Genomic DNA, 19,562 nt, shown 5'->3' on the forward strand with positions numbered 1-19,562 from the left:
TACGTCTGTTGTTAGGCTTGCAACGGTTTGCATGTCGTGGATTAACTTGAGTAGCGATGTCTGGGTATTCGTGTCTCCTCAAGTTTGTCTCACAATCACACGTTTCTCGTCAGATCAAACGAATTGGGGTGCAATTTTACCATCAAATTTACAAATTTAGGAAATAACATATCAACCGGAGAATAATTTGAGAAAATATTACTCTCATTAACACAGTTGTCGGCAGTTAGAAGATTTGCATTCGTGCCAAGTTTCGCCTGGGTGATAGAGACGCGGACTGGGTGAACTCAAGGAATGTCAATGACAAAATTGAAAATATCCCAAACCAAATATAATTCAGTTTCGAATGAACTAAACACACTATAAAATGGTGTGCTTCCAGTCCAAATACGAGGAAATAATGTCACAAAAATATCCATGACGTCTTTAAGTCTAAATATGGTCATAATGTGTTCTCTTTGAGTGACCACTCCTTAAAGTACCAATGTTAAAACAGAATACTTTATAAAAATGTTGGACATTTATTTTTTTTAAAAATGCGTATAAAAATGCTTCCTCATCATCGCTCACGATGTACACTCAGTTTCAAATATATCTTTTTTCTTTCAAAATTGTCACAATTCATTTATTCAAAGGTATTTATTTATCAAATATATAAAACGTCAAGGCCAGAAAAAATCAGTCTTGATAATCTTCCTAAACAGATTCCATTGGTCATAGAATCAAAATAGGAGTGAATATAATATGAATGGATCACTGAAAATTAGTGATGACACCATGTTCGCGAAAAGGGTAAGTAAGCAAGTCCTGCCTACCGGTCATTCACTGATTAGTTTTATACCTTTCTATATTATTTATCCATTCATCTCATCATTTAGCTAACTATTTATCTGTTAAATATGAATTAATTTATTTGCCAAATAATACCACATGCAACCTAATCCGTCAAACTGCATGAAAACATCAAGAAGGTAAAGGCCGTTTTCGCAACAATCTAAGCCACATGTTCGGCATGTGAGCCAGGTTCGTGAAACGGGATCCCTCTCTCCAACAGCATGGGCCAGTGTTCTTATCTCATTAAGAATAGACACATTCTCCTACTCATGAACCCTCTCAGCCGCAGCAGGCCCCGGCCCTTTCTGTTCCGATGCACTCCCGAACCAACACCGGCACTACCCATTATCTCAGTAAGAATCACGAATACAGACACGGCCGGGGTACATATTAGAACATTGTTCGGGTTAGGAAAACATTATAGACAAGATCGCGGGGCTTGGTATACAAATAAACAGGAACAGTGATCTGAACCATGTTACAAATTTGAAAGGAGAATTTTCCGAATTCTGTTCGGAAGATTCGATTTGAGACAGTATAGGTTAAAGGCATGTCGCTTTGATGTCCTCTGGTGTTAGTTTTTGATGACTACATTCTGACCGAAATCTAAAGAAAAATCCGGTTTTCTCCTTTCTGAAGGGCTATTGATGCAGTGTCTGTTTATTTGTTGTTTAACACCGAACTCAGAAATCGTATCGAAGCAAGATTCGCAGAGTGAGTGAGTGAGTTAATAATTATCATTTTAAGCTGCGTCAGCATCTGTATTACTTCATAACGATGGCCTTTGTTTGTTTATTTGTAGTTTAACGCCGCACAATATTGCCGCTACATGACAGCGAATTGTATGTAATCGAGTCAGGACCAGTAAATCCAGTGACTGATATTATGAGCAACTGTTTTATGATGCTGTCTGGGAAGAATGACACACAATCAACCAATTCACCAAACCGATCTTCACCATCCGATCTTCTTAAGATCAGGGTGCGGTACGGTAGCCTAGTGGTTAAAGCGTTCGCTCGTCACACCGAAGACCCGGGTTCGATTCCCGACATGGGTTTACAATGTGTGAAGCCTATTTCTGGTGTCCCCCGCCGTGATATTGCTGGAATATTGCTAAAAGCGGCGTAAATCCACACTCACCCTTAAGAACAGCATAGGTTACTAGGAACGTATTTTAACCCGGATACCGCACGAGGGATATGAAATGACGTAAGATAGTGAGTGTGTGGGTGAGTGAGTTTAACGCCGCTTTGAACAGTATTCCAGTCATATCATGACGTGATAGTGTCCAGTGTGGTTGGTCGTTAGTTATTAGGAAAGATTTTAGCCTTGGTGTTTCAAGTGATATCTCTATCACATAACAGTCTGTGTCAGGCGTAACGTGTTTCAGAGGTCTTTAACTGGGTTCACTACACTCACCCTCTGTTGGCAACGTACCTGGTTTTGGTTTGTTGTGTAACGCCGCACTCAGCAATATTCCAGCTATATGTCTGTAAATAATCGAGTCTGGACCATACAATCCAGTGATTTACAACATAAGCATCGATCCACGCAATTGGGATCGATGACATGCATCGACCAAGTCAGCGAACCTGACCACCCGATCCCGTTAGTCGCCTCTTACGACAAGCATAGTCGCCTTTTACGACAAGTATGGATTGCTAAAGACTTATTCCATAATGTACCTGGGTGTCCAGTACAACTGTATCGGGTGTTTCATACTCATTTTAAATATGGTATGAAGTACCACTTTAAAACTAACGCCACCTCGATAGCAACCATGTCGGGACCGGATCGCGATCCATATCTTGTAAGATCGCGAAACGAAGGTGCGACCAGATTCGTGGGGATGTTATTTTGTAAGCGCATTTTATAAGTATCAACCTCGAATTGTTTTGTACGTGTTTCTATATGACAGTGTCCAATATGTAATCTGTATTTGTATCAGTCGTCAGTCTCTATTTTTCCATACCTATCAACGTGCCATACTTTGATTGCACGCCTGTCCACACTTGATAGTCAGATCCATGTACGTGTTAGCTGTGTCCGACAGTGTGAGGTTTAATCAACGACATCAGAGTACTTACCAACATCGACGACGGGGAGCGTGGCGAGGTCCTTGAGCAGGTCGTCAATGTAGTGGTCGTCCTGGCTGTAGAGACCGTACTGGTGTATTCCCATGTGGAAGCGCTCCCAGTTCGTCACTCTGGAGGGGGGAAACAACGTTTATAATAAAAGAGAAGACAGTTTGCATTTATGAGGAAGCGAGTGAGTGAGTAAGTTGAGCTTCATTGGGTTTGATGCTGCGTTATCTTTAATAATGGTTATGTGGTCGGGAAGCCCAAGGTACGAGCATGGGTACAGAGCTGACATACCAAGAGTCATAATCTGTGAGAATCCAGAATTCAAACCCGTAATCCATGGATCCTGGCACATCTAAGAGACGCAACTCTGCACCTTAGACTTGGTGCCATCCCTGCCTCCAACGCCTCTCTGAACAATTTTTCAGTTCATAATCGGGGCCAATCTGGGATTCGAACCCACGACCAGTAGGATCCTGGTAGTGCTAAGGGACGCAACTTCATAATTTATGAACCAATTTTAGTTCTTTATCATGCACCTATTATACGCCAAAAAATAGAATATAACAAAGATAAATCATCTTCATTTATCAATAGTTAAATGTATTACATTTATTCGTGTTTGACGAGCATGGGGTCGACTAGTCGGTTATCACTTAAATAGTTAATGGCATTCATACGCGTTTTCATGGGCATGCAAAATAATGTATCGAGTCAATGGTAATACAAAAATCTTCTATCTGTCAATCGAGTCCATGTTAATGTAAGATTATCAATAGCATCTGCCACTCAAGTCAATGAAAATGAAAAATCATGCCACGCGAATCTGCCAATGATTATTCAAATAAATAAAAGCGACAAAGTCCTTTCCATATTCATAAGTAATATCCTTTGTACGATTCCGACCATACCATTAGCAGGCGTTTATGAATCACTATCAAATACCGATGATACCAGGTGAACATCTAACCCGTCACAAACACATGCAAAGGAAAGCCAATTGTTTATCTGAAGATCCTGTCCAACCGGGGCACCCACCACAAACACAGACACTGATTATTCAAAGGAAGTAATGGAGTCTGCCACTAGATTAAATGATTATGCAACATATTTCCACGAATCTGCCACTCGAGCCAACAACTGTTCAAAGGAAATAATCGAAATTTGCTAATAGAGTCAATGAAAACGCAAAACAATACCACTGCTACTATATCTGCTACTCGAGTAATTTCTAAACGAAATATAATGAATCGTATCTGCTACTCAAGTAATTGAAAAAATGAAATACAATGCATCGCATCTGCTACTCGAGTAATTGAAAAATGAAATACAATGCATCAAATATGCTTCTCCAGTAATTGAAAAATGAAATACAATGCATCAAATCTGCTGCTCGAGTAATTGAAAAATGAAATACAATGCATCAAATCTGCTTCTCGAGTAATTGAAAAATGAAATACAATGCATCAAATCTGCTTCTCGAGTAATTGAAAAATGATATACAACGCATCGTATCAGCTACTCGAGAAAGAAAAATGAAAAACATTGCATCGAATCAGCTACTCTCGTAATTGAAAAATGAAATACAATGCATCCAATTTATTACTCGAGTAGCTGAAAAACGAAATACAGCGCATCGAATCTGCCAACAAGAAGTGCAGCTATGCATACTTATGAACAGAATTTCACATCGCACCTGAACTGCCTCATCACACAGATTTGTCAGGTAACGTGTCAAGATGTGGCAACTCATGTTACACTAGTGTTTTGTAATACCACAAATCAGCATGTCGGAATGCACCATGATGTTATTTAGTCCTCACCCATATAAGAGACAAGACAAATAAACAAATCACACTTCTACAACGAAGACTCAATAATCAGACTTTCCTTTGGCTAATTGGGTTGGTACACAGTTCTCTTCGCCATTTCAACATGTGAAATGTCTATCTATTCCACATTTCAATCACTCAAATTCCCTGTCTTCAGCAAGCTGTATTTTCTTGATACACCCCAAACGAACACGTTTACAAGGAGACGTCGGCGAAATTAGGGTACTTAAAAATCAGAGATGGAACATGTAAAGGATTAAACTGTTTTCGAGTCAATCTTCATCAAATACATTGCCGACATCTTTCTCGAAATGGCGACAAAATTAGCCTGAGTGGCAAGCTCGAGTTTTTGCCTTGTATCTGCGCATGGAATAGAATTAGGGTAATACGCCGAGAAGATGAAGCACATGAGAAGATAATTACACAGGAGCCTCCACCTGTTAATTACATCATTATATACAGGAATGATCCTCGCAGATGAAGAGTTTCATATTCATTTCATCATATCTGCTCGCCATGCTCGGATAGCCCACAGAATGACGGCCTACCAGACTGTAGGCTGCAGAGGTCGCCGTGACATGCCATCAGAATACATGAGGGCGGCACCACCCAATGTGGGAGTCTTATCCAAGAAGTCATTAGGAGCACTTGAAATGATATTCCATGACTGTTTTATTTTGAGTGAAGGGTGGGGCGTGGCAGTGTGTGACGTGTGGGTGTTGGTGAGGGTGAGGGATGGGCGTGGCAGTGTGTGGGGGTGAGGGTTGGGCGTGGTGGTGTGTGGGGGTGAGGGTGGGGCGTGGCGGTGTGTGACGTGTGGGTGTTGGTGAGGGTTGGGCGTGGCAGTGTGTGGGGGTGATGGTGAGGGTTGGGCGTGGCGGTGTGTGACGTGGGGGTGTTGGTGAGGGTTGGGCGTGGCAGTGTGTGGGGGTGAGGGTTGGGCGTGGCGGTGTGTGGGGGTGAGGGTTGGGCGTGGCGGTGTGTGGGGGTGAGGGTGGGGCGTGGCGGTGTGTGACGTGTGGGTGTTGGTGAGGGTTGGGCGTGGCAGTGTGTGGGGGTGTTGGTGAGGGTTGGGCGTGGTGGTGTGTGGGGGTGAGGGTGAGGGTTGGGCGTAGCGGGGTTTGATGTTGGGGTGTTGGTGAGGGTGAGGGATGGGCGTGGCAGTGTGTGGGGGTGGGGCGTGGCGGTGTGTGACGTGGGGGTGTTGGTGAGGGTGAGGGTTGGGCGTGGCAGTGTGTGGGGGTGAGGGTTGGGCGTGGCGGAGTTTGATGTTGGGGTGTTGGTGAGGGTGAAGCTTGGGGTTGGCGGTGTGTTATGTGGGGTTGAGGGTTGGGCGTGGCGGTGTATGTGTGATGTTGGGGTGTTGGTGAGGGTGAGGCTTGGGGTTGGCGGTGTGTAATTGGGGTTGAGGGTGAGGGTTGGGCGTGGCGGTGTGCGATGTGGAGGATGAGGTTGAGGTGGGGGTGTGATGCGTGAGACAGAGGAGAAGGGTGTGGTCAGTAGCTATATAGATACCGTGAAAAGGTTAAATCAAAATCAGCTAAACAGAACACCGATGTAGGCTACTGATGATATACCACCTCAGGGACATAAGTTGAGTGACTACACTACGTTTGGCAAAGTTTCAAATCCATACTGTTCGACAGACATTACCACTGGGGAAACGAATACTTCTACATACCATGGTAATCACCTCATGCTACTGCCAATTGTCATATCTATACTACTCAAAAGATGTAAAAGAACACACGATTCCTTCAAATTACAATTTTTAATTTGTCATGGTATCTTTAACTTCCTTTGAGTAGTATATATACAACCATGCATCCCTAAGAGCATCAACTGAATGATATTATTTGAACAGAGTACTTACTATCGCATAACAAGGACGTTTTTTATATACTGTTCACAAGAGACCTACATCAAAATTTATTATTGTCATACATACCCCAAAGAAAATTGCTGAAAGCTGGTATAAAAATGCACCTTGATAGACATCTTATACTTTTTTCAACCTTTCAATTAATGTCCACTTTAAAAGATCCCAACCACGCCCGTTTCACATAATAACACCGGACTAATAAAAAGTACAGTTTGATCTCGTGTTAGTCAGGATACGCCCTTGCTTAATGCATAAATCGTCCCGTCTAAATACCCTACTGGGCCAGGAGACAGACAATAGTCTACCCCACTGCTACCCAAAACAAACACAACCTCATTGTATATTACCACAACGCAAACACACGAAGAACGTGTCCTTTTAAACAGGCTGTACTACACCCATACAACTGCACGGAGCGGCTTTCATTAAAACTATTATCAGATATAAATGGACAAAGATAGGCATCGCTTCACATTCAAGAAATTCTAAGACATGTTCTCCGCCTGTTTGTTATTTTGGAAGCTCTGTGGCCTTAAAAGGAATAACTCATGTCTAAAACATGAAAAACAGTGACACAGCATATCACCTTGAGTTACTCCACGCTGACCCATTTTCACATGGGTCATTTCTCTCAGGAATATGTGTGTGGTGGCACGGTAAACGTTGTACGCAGAAATTGTAAGTGATAAAAAAATATGAATATATGTATGTATAAAAACAACTACTGAGAGTTCATTAAGGACTATCTACACGAGCAGAATATTAAAAAAAATAAAATATTAAGGATGGGATATGCGAAGAGAATAGAAGAAAATCTGGAATAACGATTAATATGACAGGGGAATATCAAAATATATATTGACCTTAGCGTGTTTAGTTCAAGGTCGTTCTTCTCGTACTATACACAACGTCCCTCGTTATAACATCACACTCTTAGTACATGTCAAACCCGGTACATATACTGGTATATAACACGTCCTTCAATGTCAACTTGTGATACGTCCTTGATAGGAATTATCCATCTATTGCAAGGCAATAATTGACTTTATAAAACGACTTTAATATTGCATGTTATCAGCCTAACGTTCAAATTACAAATTAGCTGTAACAAAGCAAGACTTTGACCAAACAAAATTAGACTGGTACAGACAGTACACATTTCTTACACACTAATGATTGGGAAACTCACATGACATAACTGGCAACAAACATGTGTGTGAGATCGAATTCCAGGTCCATGATTGGATACGCCTTCGCAAGTTAGATACTTTGTGGAACCACTCGATATAGTAATCTATGTTTGTTTGTTGTAATTTAGTAGTCTGCGTATTCCCGGAACTTGCTAAATAGGTGACTATATTTTGATTATTCTCTGACGTTGACATTCTATATATTTGATAGAGCATGATATTGGTGATCACAACCTTTGCAAAAGTTTGAGATTTAAGGGCAAATACGAGTAAATACAATGTAACGTATCATAAACAATCAGTTTTATTTACACGACAAAGTGAAACTAAAACGACAAGCTTAGTCTGTCATACAGACCCTGAAACACCCCATGCAAGATTCTAATGTTTGGTAAGTCTAGATTACTGCAGTGCAGATAGTCTCTGGGCTGCTTTTTATCATATTTTTATTAAGATAATTCAACATTAAAGTTTTTTAACAGGAATACTGTTCAAAGCGGCGCTAAATCCACTTACTCACAGTTCCACAAAAAGATCGAGGCGCTGCGACTGTTTTAAGTCTATGTTAAAGAATGGGCTGGCGTTTGGAACGGTACCCTCGCCTTGGAGCCTTTACCTTGCAGCCTTTAGGGTTTAACCCGATGTTTTAGTGCTTATTTCCGTTAAAATGTGTTTGAATCCTTGGATGGGTTTAATTCATTCGTCTCTTTGTGGCCGTCGAACAAAGAAGGGAGACAGTGTCAGGGCTGTTTGATTCAGCGATTAAGATTTCTAAAATCGATACCATTCTGGCAAGTTAAATAAGTGCTCGCTGTATTCATTGTATTCATTTCTAAACCACGATAAAACACTCATCCTGGAGCCCATGAGACTAATTTATGCAATATCATTTCAAACATTATTAATTATATCAATAAATAAATTATTTCAACGTAAAACGACACAAGTTTAATTTTAAAATCCATACAACAATCGTCAGCACTGCAACTCAAACATGTTCTGCCCTACAGATCAGTCCACGAAGTCCTTCTGTAACAATGAAAGCAGCTCACAATACCCGATAGTAATGTTAACATACAATGTCAGCCACGTTAAAGTTCACCCATGTGTATCAAACGTAGTTGAACATATGGTTGGTGAAGATCACTGGGTGTGACTGGATCGTAGTCAACGAAGATTAACTGTTACCGGTTAATGAAAGCAGTCCATGAGTATATAGGATCCGTGTCTATAAATATTGCCTAATACAAAAGAGGGCCCGTGTCTACGAAGATTACCTGATACAAAACTGGGTCCGTGTCTACGAAAATTGCCTAATTCACACCAGGGCCCGTGTCTACGAAGATTGCCTAATTCATAACAGGGTCCGTGTCTACGAAGATGGCCTAACAAAAAACAGGGTCCGTGTCTACGAAGATTGACTAATACAAAACAGGGTCCGTGTCTACGAGGATGGCCTAACACAAAGCAGGGTCCGTGTCTACGAAGATGGCCTAACACAAAGCAGGGTCCGTGTCTACGAAGATTGACTAATACAGAACAGGGATCGTGTCAACGAAGATGGCCTCATACAAAACAAGGGTCGTATCATCGCCATAGCATCCGTATAAACGAAGATGGCAAACTACAATAGCTGCACAGGTGAAGTTTAAACTATCGTTCTGGCACAGGTAAAGCTCAGTCGATCGTTCTGGCACAGGAAAAGCTGCACAGGTAAAGCTCAAACGATCGTTCAAGCACAGCTAAACACACTTGATCGTTTTGACAGCGGTAAACAAATGAGATGGGAGGGAATAAAACAGGTAAAACCGGTTCTGAGTGGTTCCACAACGTAATCTTAGCGTTATGTCAGCCGTAAGTCAGTGTCGAAATATATAACTGCGGAGCAGGATCTTAATCGGCAGCGGAATGAGCAAACGGACCGCATAGTTTGTTTGTTGTTCAACAACACTCAATACGCAATATTCGAACTACATGATGGCGGCCTGCAATCATCGAGTCTGGACCAGACAATACAGTGATTGATACTGTGAAGAACGATCCACACCGTCAGGATACGATGACACGGAATCAATCACGTCACCGAACCTGACCACCCGATCCATTTCACCGCCTCTTTCTACCAGCACAAGTTGTTGGGGGCCTCGTCTAACCTGGAATCCCCACGGACTACTTACGAATAGGAATAGGCAGGAATTCATTGCCACAAGTTGCATTTCACCATCCCTACTTATAGAAATGACACCCGTCCCCCTCCCCCTCAAACCACAGAAACAAACAGCTCTGTCAAACGCCACCCCCACCCCCATCTAATTCGCTACCTAAGCCACGCATCACCAGACAAGCCAGAGATGGACTTAGACTAATCTGTAATTTGGATAGAAACAAACAACACCATTCAAGCTGAAAAGGAGCCCCAGTGGGATAGGAGATTCAGGCCTGAACCTGTGGAAAATCTAGACTTACATCATTTAGGACTATTACATTACAGTAAGGGCTGGGCAGAGGGAAATTATATGGTTTAAGAAACTGTGAGACAGACTACGGTTTCCACTGCTGTGAGTTATAAAACATGTACGACACTGCAGTTCGTGGAGAAGAACGATGCTGCAACGTGGATTCCCTGTCTGATCCCCTCGTTTCACGCAGATTCAAACAATTATATTTCGGTCTCTGAACATGGTTTCACAAAGTGCATTCATTTTCCCAATCATCTGCTTCACGTATTGCCAAACTTAGTTTAGGATGTCAGTGTTGCAGTCGCGAATAAAAACGTATACCTACTCAAAATAGTGGATGTGAGTGAGTTGGGTTTAACACAGTTGGAAAAGTATTGCAGTTATATCACGGCGTGTCAGCTTAATGTGGGAGGAAAGCCCGAAGTGATGCAGTTCTCAGACGTTTACCACTTTAGTGAAACCCACGAGAACGGACATGGTGCTAAAAATGTAGAAATCGTGATTCAAATCATTGGTTCCTGGTCCGCGTAAGGGACGCAACTCTGTTGTTCGAATTTCGGTTCCTTGGACGACTGGGGCACCCATGCTCCCCATAGTCGATGAAGGTACAACTAGAAATATTCATAGTTTTGTTTCAATGTTAGCGTCCGGGGAAAGGGAATATTCTCCCCTTTTTTATTTCAACAAATCTCACTGGTTTTCTTTGTTTGTAATACATTATAGGATAGCCGAAACTTTGTTCGTTAGAAAACATTTGTTGACCAACACAGTTAAAAAAGACTACAACGTTTATCTTACGCAATGACTACAATAATGAAGTTAAAGAACACATTTTTCCACAGCAGGGCATTACAGCAGGGTATATAAAGTGTGTACGTATGTAAGCTCATTCGTGTAAAAATAATAACCGGTTCACTGAGCAGCCTCGACCCTTATCTAACGCAATGACTACAATAATGAAGCTTAAGAACACATTTTCCCACGGGACTACAGTTAATCTGTCATGGACATCCGGGTGTTCTGTAACTTATTATGAGTAGCAGATGCTTTGCCGGGTAAATTTGAGTATAGACTTGAAAAATAGATTTGACAAGCAAACTACAAACGTTATCAAAACTTTCAAAACAGTTGCCGAAACACTGCAAACTTAAGGTCCAACACATAACTAGGATACCCGTATCAAATACGTCACAATCAAATAATATTTTTGTGTTTGTCTCATTTTCAGTCACTATCAATAAATTACAATTTTTTAACGGCAGTTTACATCCCACGTTATGAGACAGATGTGTTTAATACAAAATAGACACGATATACCAGTACATTAATTAAGCACTATCCATATATGTACCCATAACGAAACATCTGATGTACCAATTAATGACAACCTGTTGTTGCGAGTGAGTCAGTTTTATTGATTGTGTATTTTTATGTTGGGAAATTACTTCTAAATTGTGTTTTTGCAGCAACAGACTGCATTCATGTTGCCTACGCGACATAATAAATGTGCATGAATATCACACAGACGTTTTGCTTGACGAGATTAATGTGTGTACTCTATTAGACAGAGGTGGGTTTCAGAGATTAGTCACTGATTATTCGATCGGGCGGAAAGATACACTCACGGAACACTATTCATTGAATAATACACATTATACCGGACTGGATATTACATACTGTTGGCAAAATGAATATACTTTATTATACAGTTTGGGCTGTTACCTGTTTATTGTGAATATAGCTATATATTTCCCCATATTCGCTGAAATTAATTATGAATTAATGTGGAGATTATGTGAAAAAGTAACTAATGTGGACGAAAGTTACAAATCTGTTGGATATTTCTTCTGTTGGCGGGCTCTTATTTCAAATAATAGGAATAGATCACTGGGGGAACCAGGTGCTCAGGAAAAGGGTAAGACATGAAACTTAAATAGACACGCTTTGTGGCAGAGATGTACAACAGTGTAACTGATGTTACAATTCGTACAGTTTTCACGATTACAAACAACCTGTAATCACAGAGGGGGCGACAAGCATTTGAATCTCACAAAAATGACATTACAGTAAACTACGTTTATAACGAACACACTTATACCGAACTGACGGGTCCCGTCCATTTCCTGTATATAGGCTGTATATGTGCCTATTACGAACTACGATTACAACGAACTAACATTAATGGTCCCTTTTAGTTCGTTATAACCGTAGATTACTGTATATGTTTTAAGTGAGGTTGATATAAAGTGTGTACGCATGTAAGCTCACTCGTGTAAAAATAATAACCAGTTCACTGAGCAGCCTCGACCCTTGTCGAATGTTTAACGCCTACAGTCAGTGAGTGAGTGGGTGGGCGAGTGAGTGAGTGAGTGGGCGAGTGAGTGAGTATAGTTTTACGCCGCTTTAAGCAATATTTCAGCCATATCACGGACACCAGAAATGAATAGTGTCAGGAGGCACTCACTGTACATTTATCTGAAGAGTGGCGAAGGGTGCTAACCCTCCTTTTCGAAGCACACACAATATTTATTTATTCGGACGTTTTATACGTGATCGTGTATAGCAAGTACAAACGTATTACTAGAATATAAGTATCTCACTTAGTGACATGTTTTCAATAGAAATTTCACGACTACCCAATTGCCAAATCACAAAGTGCTCCCTCCTCCTTAACAACGCTGTATCCGCGCTTCCTAAAAGAGCTCTTAATACCCTTAGCCCCTTTTCACATCTTCTGTTAACATTGAAAATATATTACTCAACTCTTGTTAAGGATATTCGTATTATTCCACGATACACAAAACTAAATAAACATATTTTTGGAAGCTATTGGGCCCGCTTCCAATCATAGTACAAATATACCCCATACTTAAGTTGGGTAATATATTAACAAACTGCCGAACTCATCTTCCCGACAGAGGGCGTTGCGAGGTAGTGATAGACGCCGTTAGCTAACGATCTTGTAAAACACGTCCACTCTTTGAAGACGTGCCTTTGAACCTAGGATGACACATCAGCCTATAATAAATTACTTACATTAAGCTTCTTACTTGGACATGTAAGAATTGCAAGCGAAATCGCTCTAAAGGTCAGGTGTTTTAGTTGATTCGGTAAACAAGATGTGAGGAGGGATTGTAAATGATGAATATTAACCTCTGACCCTCACATTTCTTTTGGCATTTCTGGTCCAAACAAAAGCTAGACATGACTTAACATACGACCGTAATGACTTTGACCTTATTAAAACTGCGTTGCCGCCAACAGCTTTCTGCTAGGGGTATCCTACATAAACACTCATTAATCGTTGTCGTTTTGGTGTTTCTAGTATTTGTTAAAAAATGACCTACATCCTTGTTTCTATTTGCCCAGTCCGCTTCCCCAACGCTTCTCTGTGCCCCATCGGGGTTATGTTTGCCCTGACGTCGACGCCGTGACGTCATACCCGCAGGGTCAACGTGACCGCGCCTATGTCAATTTGGTTCTTCGTGAGAATACCCGTATGTGTGTGTGGATGTGTGTGTGTGTGTGTGTTTTAGTGTTAGTGTGTGTATGTGTTTTAGTGTTAGTGTTAGTGTGTGTGTGTGTGTTAGTGTGTGTTAGTGTGTGTGTGTGTGTGTGTGTGTGTGTGTGTGTGTGTGTGTGTGTGTGTGATTATATATATTGTTATATCACGTTTGATATTCATTTGAAATAGGCGATCTTATATCCAAACATAAGCTGCACAGGCGCTTAGTCAGCACACAAAGAATACTTCTACAGGGTGTTTTTAATAAAAAATAAAATGACTTAAAAAATTTAAACATTAAAAACAATTATTCGCGAAATACACAACTGCTAACAGGTATCCTACACATCGTATCTGTAAAAATCAATAAATTTGCTTTTTAAGCACAGAGGTAAATATCAAACACGGTAGGGGCTTTGTGGTGGCAAATTCATTTCTTACCTCAGTCTTCGTTGACCCAATTTATTTGTACACAAAATTACCCAGCCAACAATTACCTTTTACAGTCTGTTGCAGGAATGAATGATTATTTAAAAGACAACAAATTTAACAACAAACTCGGTATATTTTCTTTTGCCCCTCAGTGGAAATCCATTGTCCAATCATTGTCTCCAGCCCATACAAAAAACATGATTGACAATTCAAGAACTGTCTGTATATTACTCAAGGTAAATGTCGCAGATTAACTGTTAAATAGACAATATGAAAACATGGTTGATGATAAGTTGAAAATGAAGATAAAATAATATATACGATATTAATTGTAATGACTACATAACCATGACCAAGCGGTGTTTTATATTTATATATCATATGAGTCCATACTTCGCAGCCATTGTGATCATCCGATACCCCGCTCTTGGGTTTGGAAGACAGACTAGGATCTACTTTATCCCGAAGCCCTTAGGCCTGGTTCAACAAAGCGAGTGTTACAGCCTGGTTGAACATAGGCAGGGAGCCAGGCTGATATTACAACTGCCGTAACGCTATAATTCAGAGAAGGGAGTCTAAATAAAGGTATATAGGCTTTCTGATTATATATACAGTATGGTTGTTGTCGCAGTTTAACGCCAAGATCTTTTTTTGTGTAGCGGAGCCGTGTGTTGAGAGTGTCATGCTCTGAACATGACGTATGATTTGATGCACTCGTTTTTACCCGTGCAGTCAATCCGGTTGTGTTCAGTAGCGCATGCATAATGTATCCCGCTTCTGACGTTACCATTCAAGATCAAGTTGCCGCGAATACATTATCCGGTGTAGTCTGAAAAGGATTATTGCTTTTCAAAAGGGGACATTATTAACATTGCAGTGGATCTCGAGGGGAAAGGAAGAATTATTTTAATTCATTAAACAGTTGAATGTTATATTCAAGGCACGGTAGGACAGTGTATGTCGCGTCCGACGGAGCATGAATAGTATCGATAAACATAACGATCACTGAAGCCTCGTTTACTCGCAATACTAGGAATCCTGATAGATGTATCGAGATATCCGTAGTTCCATAGAAGCAGAGAGTCGATAGTTAAAAATCTGACCCTTATACCGATAAGGAATGTGTATGTAGCATGAAATTCAAAACACTTCGACGATGTATCAAGTTACCGCAATTCGATATAAGCGGAGTGTCTGTATTCAATAATTTCCCCTAATACCGATAAGGAAGATGCAAGTACCATAAAATTGTAATCTTAAATGATATACAGTAGACTACGGTTATAACGAACTCAAAGGGACCACTAATTTTAATTCGTTATAACCGTAGTTCGCTACAAGCATATGTACAACATCCATACAGAAAATGGACGGCACCAAGAAACAGTTCGTTATAAGCGTGTTCGTTATAAACGTAGTTTACTGTATAAACTGAGCGGAGTTCGAGTATACAGATTTGAAACGGCCTCAGTTTAACGGACATCCTCTTTTGTGATGGTGTTAATGAGAGTTTGACATTGTCATTGTGTTGGTTTAGATTATAAATTTTAGTTTATATGATTACAATAATTGTGTATGTATTTCGAAAAGTGTGGTCTTGGCTAATGAGACATAGCGATAAGTAAATAAACACACTTGTCAGAACGTTTGAGAGTCTGTTTTGAACACGCAGTTCCACGTGCACGTGCTATTCTTATCGAAGTCTGAACATGTACATATGTTTGACATGCTGACTTGTGACTGCTTCCGTGCATTGTCGGTTCAATGTCATCTTGAATTTCAACAATCAAATATGTTTGACATAAACATATAAAACTACAGCAACATCCGCTTTCCATCGAATTTCTCTTCTCTTCAACAATACATCATGGCAGTCTCGCAGTAAATATCAAATTCTGTGAACATTCCGCGCTTGGTCACATTGAGAGGTCTTCTATGTTGCATAACAGTATTATTACACGTTAAACGGCAAAGTGTCAAGATTAACACATCCGCGAGATAATATAGTCCTGGTTTATCTCTAGGTCAGGCGTGGTTGTAACAATCACTCCTTGTTTGGCGTTAATATCCAGGTCAGGGGTCAGTACCTAAAAAATGTGTGTCATATAATCAAAAAGATAAGCATTCCCGAGACGATTTCGCTTCTCTCAAAAAGTTAACACAGAGTGACAGGCTGAAGGCTTTACATTATTACATACACATTTCTCTTAAACTTCAAAGAAGCACGGGTGGAGATAAAGTCATGCGTTTCAGAAATCGATGGGCGTTGTGATGCTAATGGCATACAGTTGAATTACATCCAATTATACAATACTGAGTGTTATTTGTAACGTCAGAGAGAATATAACAGGGTAAGGTCGACACCATTCGTCACCACTCGCCTCTTTCCGTAACCTGCAAGCTATTCGGCTTGTGCCGGAATAACACGGGTTGGTCACGAATGGGTCGACACAGGAAGGCTATTGTAAAGTACAAACCTCCCACTGACAGTCCACTAAAACATGTCTCTGAGGAGCACCCCTGAAGATCCGGGGTAGAATAGGTCTTCAGCAACCCATGCTTGCCGCAAAAGGCGTCTAACGGGATCGGGTGGTCAGGCTCGCTGAATTGGTTGATGCATGTCATCGTATTCCAATTGCGTGGATCGATGCTCATGATGTCAATCACTAGACTGTCTGGTCCAGACTCGATTATTTACAGACCGCCGTCATATAGCTGGAATATTGCTGAGTGCGGCCTTAAACAACAAAGAAAGGAAACACAAACACGTCTCTGAGAGTCGATTTTTAGCAGTGTATATATACGTCGTGGTTCTGCCAGCTAAATGAGTGGAGATGGATGCTTGGAGATAAGACGGAATGAAAGACGCTTGTATCTTTGTTTCTCGGGGATACAATCGTTCCTGATTTAACACAGCTGAAAACAGCTCGCTTGTTACATTTCTCGTAACAATGACCTTGGTTGAGTTTTCAAAAATGATTTGCGTAACTGTAATAGAAGCAACGATTTGTTTAATGAGACTTTCTAATCAAAATTGCTTTCTTTTCTATTTCAGTTTTAATGTTACTGATTTGTGAATGAATGTCGATTTCACTATTACGTCTTTGAAAGGCATTTAGAAGTGTTACACATAAGGAAGAGAATTTATGGATACAAACTTCATTATTATGAGCTGGTCATAATAATGAAGCTGACATTCATTAATTCTCTTCCTGATATCACTATGAGTACCTCACTGTATTCAGTACTTGGGCCTTTTCGTACAAACGAAATACAGTTTAGATGCAAACAGTATTAAAAACAACATTTCTTTGTGTTTTTTTAAACAAAAGCTGTATTAAAATAATTGCATATTATCAAAGTAAGAATATTATCAATGTATTACTAGTAGCCGATTGTATGTCGGTGTCATTATAACTTGTACTTGAACGTACATCAATCCGATTCTACTTGTGCCTGAACAGTCATCGATAACATTATTGCCCGTACGTGAACATACGTCGACGTCGATGACATAACCCGTACGTGAACATACGTCGATGACATTACCCGTACGTGAATATACGTCGATGACAATACCCGTACGTGAACGTACGTCGATGACATTACCCGTACGTGAACATACGTCGATGACAATACCCGTACGTGAACGTACGTCGATGACATTACCCGTACGTGAACATACGTCGATGACAATACCCGTACGTGAACATACGTCGATGACAATACCCGTACGTGGACGTACGTCGATGACATTAGCCGTACCTAAACATACGTCGATGGCATTACCCGTACGTGAACGTACGTCGATGACATTAGCCGTACGTGAACACACGTCGATGACATTACCCGTACGTGAACAAGGGTCGATGACATTACCCGTATGTGAACGTACGTCGATGACATTACCCGTAAGTGGAGCATACGTCGATGACATTACCCGTACGCGAACGTGACATATCCCCATTGCTGTATATTGAATGCATTATGGCTTGGGTTTCAGATCAAAATTAGTGGTAGTGTATCGTAAAATGGTTGAAGATCGAAATACTTCTTGGCCATTCGACAGTTTGCAGTATTACGAGAGATACGTAGAATTGCACTGTAAAAGTGTCTCACAACTTATCCGTGATGACGATTGTATACTTTGTGAGAGACTTATCCGTGATGACGATTGTATACAGGCACCTGAAGATTCCGGGGTAGAATAGGTCTTCAGTAACCCATGCTTGTCGCAAAAGGCGACTAACGGGATCGGGTGGTCAGGCTCGCTGAATTGGTTGATACATGTCATCGACCCCAATTTCGTGGATCGATGCTCATGATGTGAATCACTGGATTGTATGGTCCAGACTCGATTATTTTACAGACCGCCGTCATTATTATGGAATATTGGTGAGTGCGGCGTTAAGCAACAAACAAACCAAACCAAACCAACGATTGTATGCTTTAAGCCTGAGGACGTTCAGTGTTTTGTTTGAAGCATTGAGTGATGTACTGTTAGTTAAACTATTCCATTTTGACATCTGCAACCATCGAATCAATCCAGCATATCATCTCTTAACATCTGTGGTGTGTTCGTCAATCCTGTAAAATTCATAAAAAGTCCTGTTTGTGCACAATATGTAGCTTTGATTAACAGCTGTTAGCACGTCTGGCAGTGTATTAGGTTTGTGTTTTTTCACTTCATCAGGTACATTGTACTTTAAGTATGCAAATGTAGTACCCGTGTCGCTGTGGACAGAGAACATATGTGTCGAGGACACAGACATGAAATGTAGTGACACAGACATGACATATAGCGACACACAGGTGACAGTGACTTTATATATTGGAGTATGCATTGGCTCTTAGTTGGCCGTTGGCCCCCGTGAAGATCCGGGTGAGGATTGGTCTTCAGCAGCCCATGCTTGGCGTACGAGCCGACTAACTGGATCAATTGGTCAGGTTCGCTGAATTGGTTGATGATCGATGCTTATGATGTCAATCACTGGATTGTGTGGACCGGGTTCGATTATTTACAGACCGCCGTCACATAGCCTGAATATTGTTCATTCCAAACGACACTTCGTGCTTTCTTCCCACATTAATCTGATATAACTGTACGGCGGTAAACCTGACTCACTCAATCGCTTTTTCAAAAACTTTCTCTTAAGCGAACCCTGTCTTTTGATCAATTTATCAATATCTTCAGGAACTTGACAACAAAGGTGGATACATCTCTCTCTCTCTCTCTCTCTCTCTCTCTCTCTCTCTCTCTCTCTCTCTCTGCATAAAGTGAGAAGTTCATGTACACATATATCATTTATTACGACTAACAAAATACTAAATCTGTTAAGGCCCGTGG

The 19,562-nt window shown here is 40.8% G+C and overlaps 1 protein-coding gene across 5 annotated transcripts in view; it reads right to left on the reverse strand.

Moving 5' to 3' along the window:
* The window catches only part of LOC124132816 (extracellular serine/threonine protein kinase FAM20C-like), a 95,609-nt gene that overhangs the window by 17,396 nt on the left and 58,651 nt on the right, over positions 1–19,562 (reverse strand). For all 5 annotated transcript variants that reach the window (XM_046496957.2, XM_046496956.2, XM_046496959.2 and 2 more), the window contains exon 3: positions 2,922–3,040. In XM_046496957.2, coding sequence (XP_046352913.2) covers positions 2,922–3,040 — 119 coding nt within the window. The remainder of the gene's footprint in view (positions 1–2,921; positions 3,041–19,562) is intronic.

This window comes from Haliotis rufescens, unplaced genomic scaffold, assembly GCF_023055435.1.
Source record: "Haliotis rufescens isolate VD_foot unplaced genomic scaffold, xgHalRufe1.0.p SCAF_11, whole genome shotgun sequence".
NCBI lineage: Eukaryota > Metazoa > Mollusca > Gastropoda > Lepetellida > Haliotidae > Haliotis > Haliotis rufescens.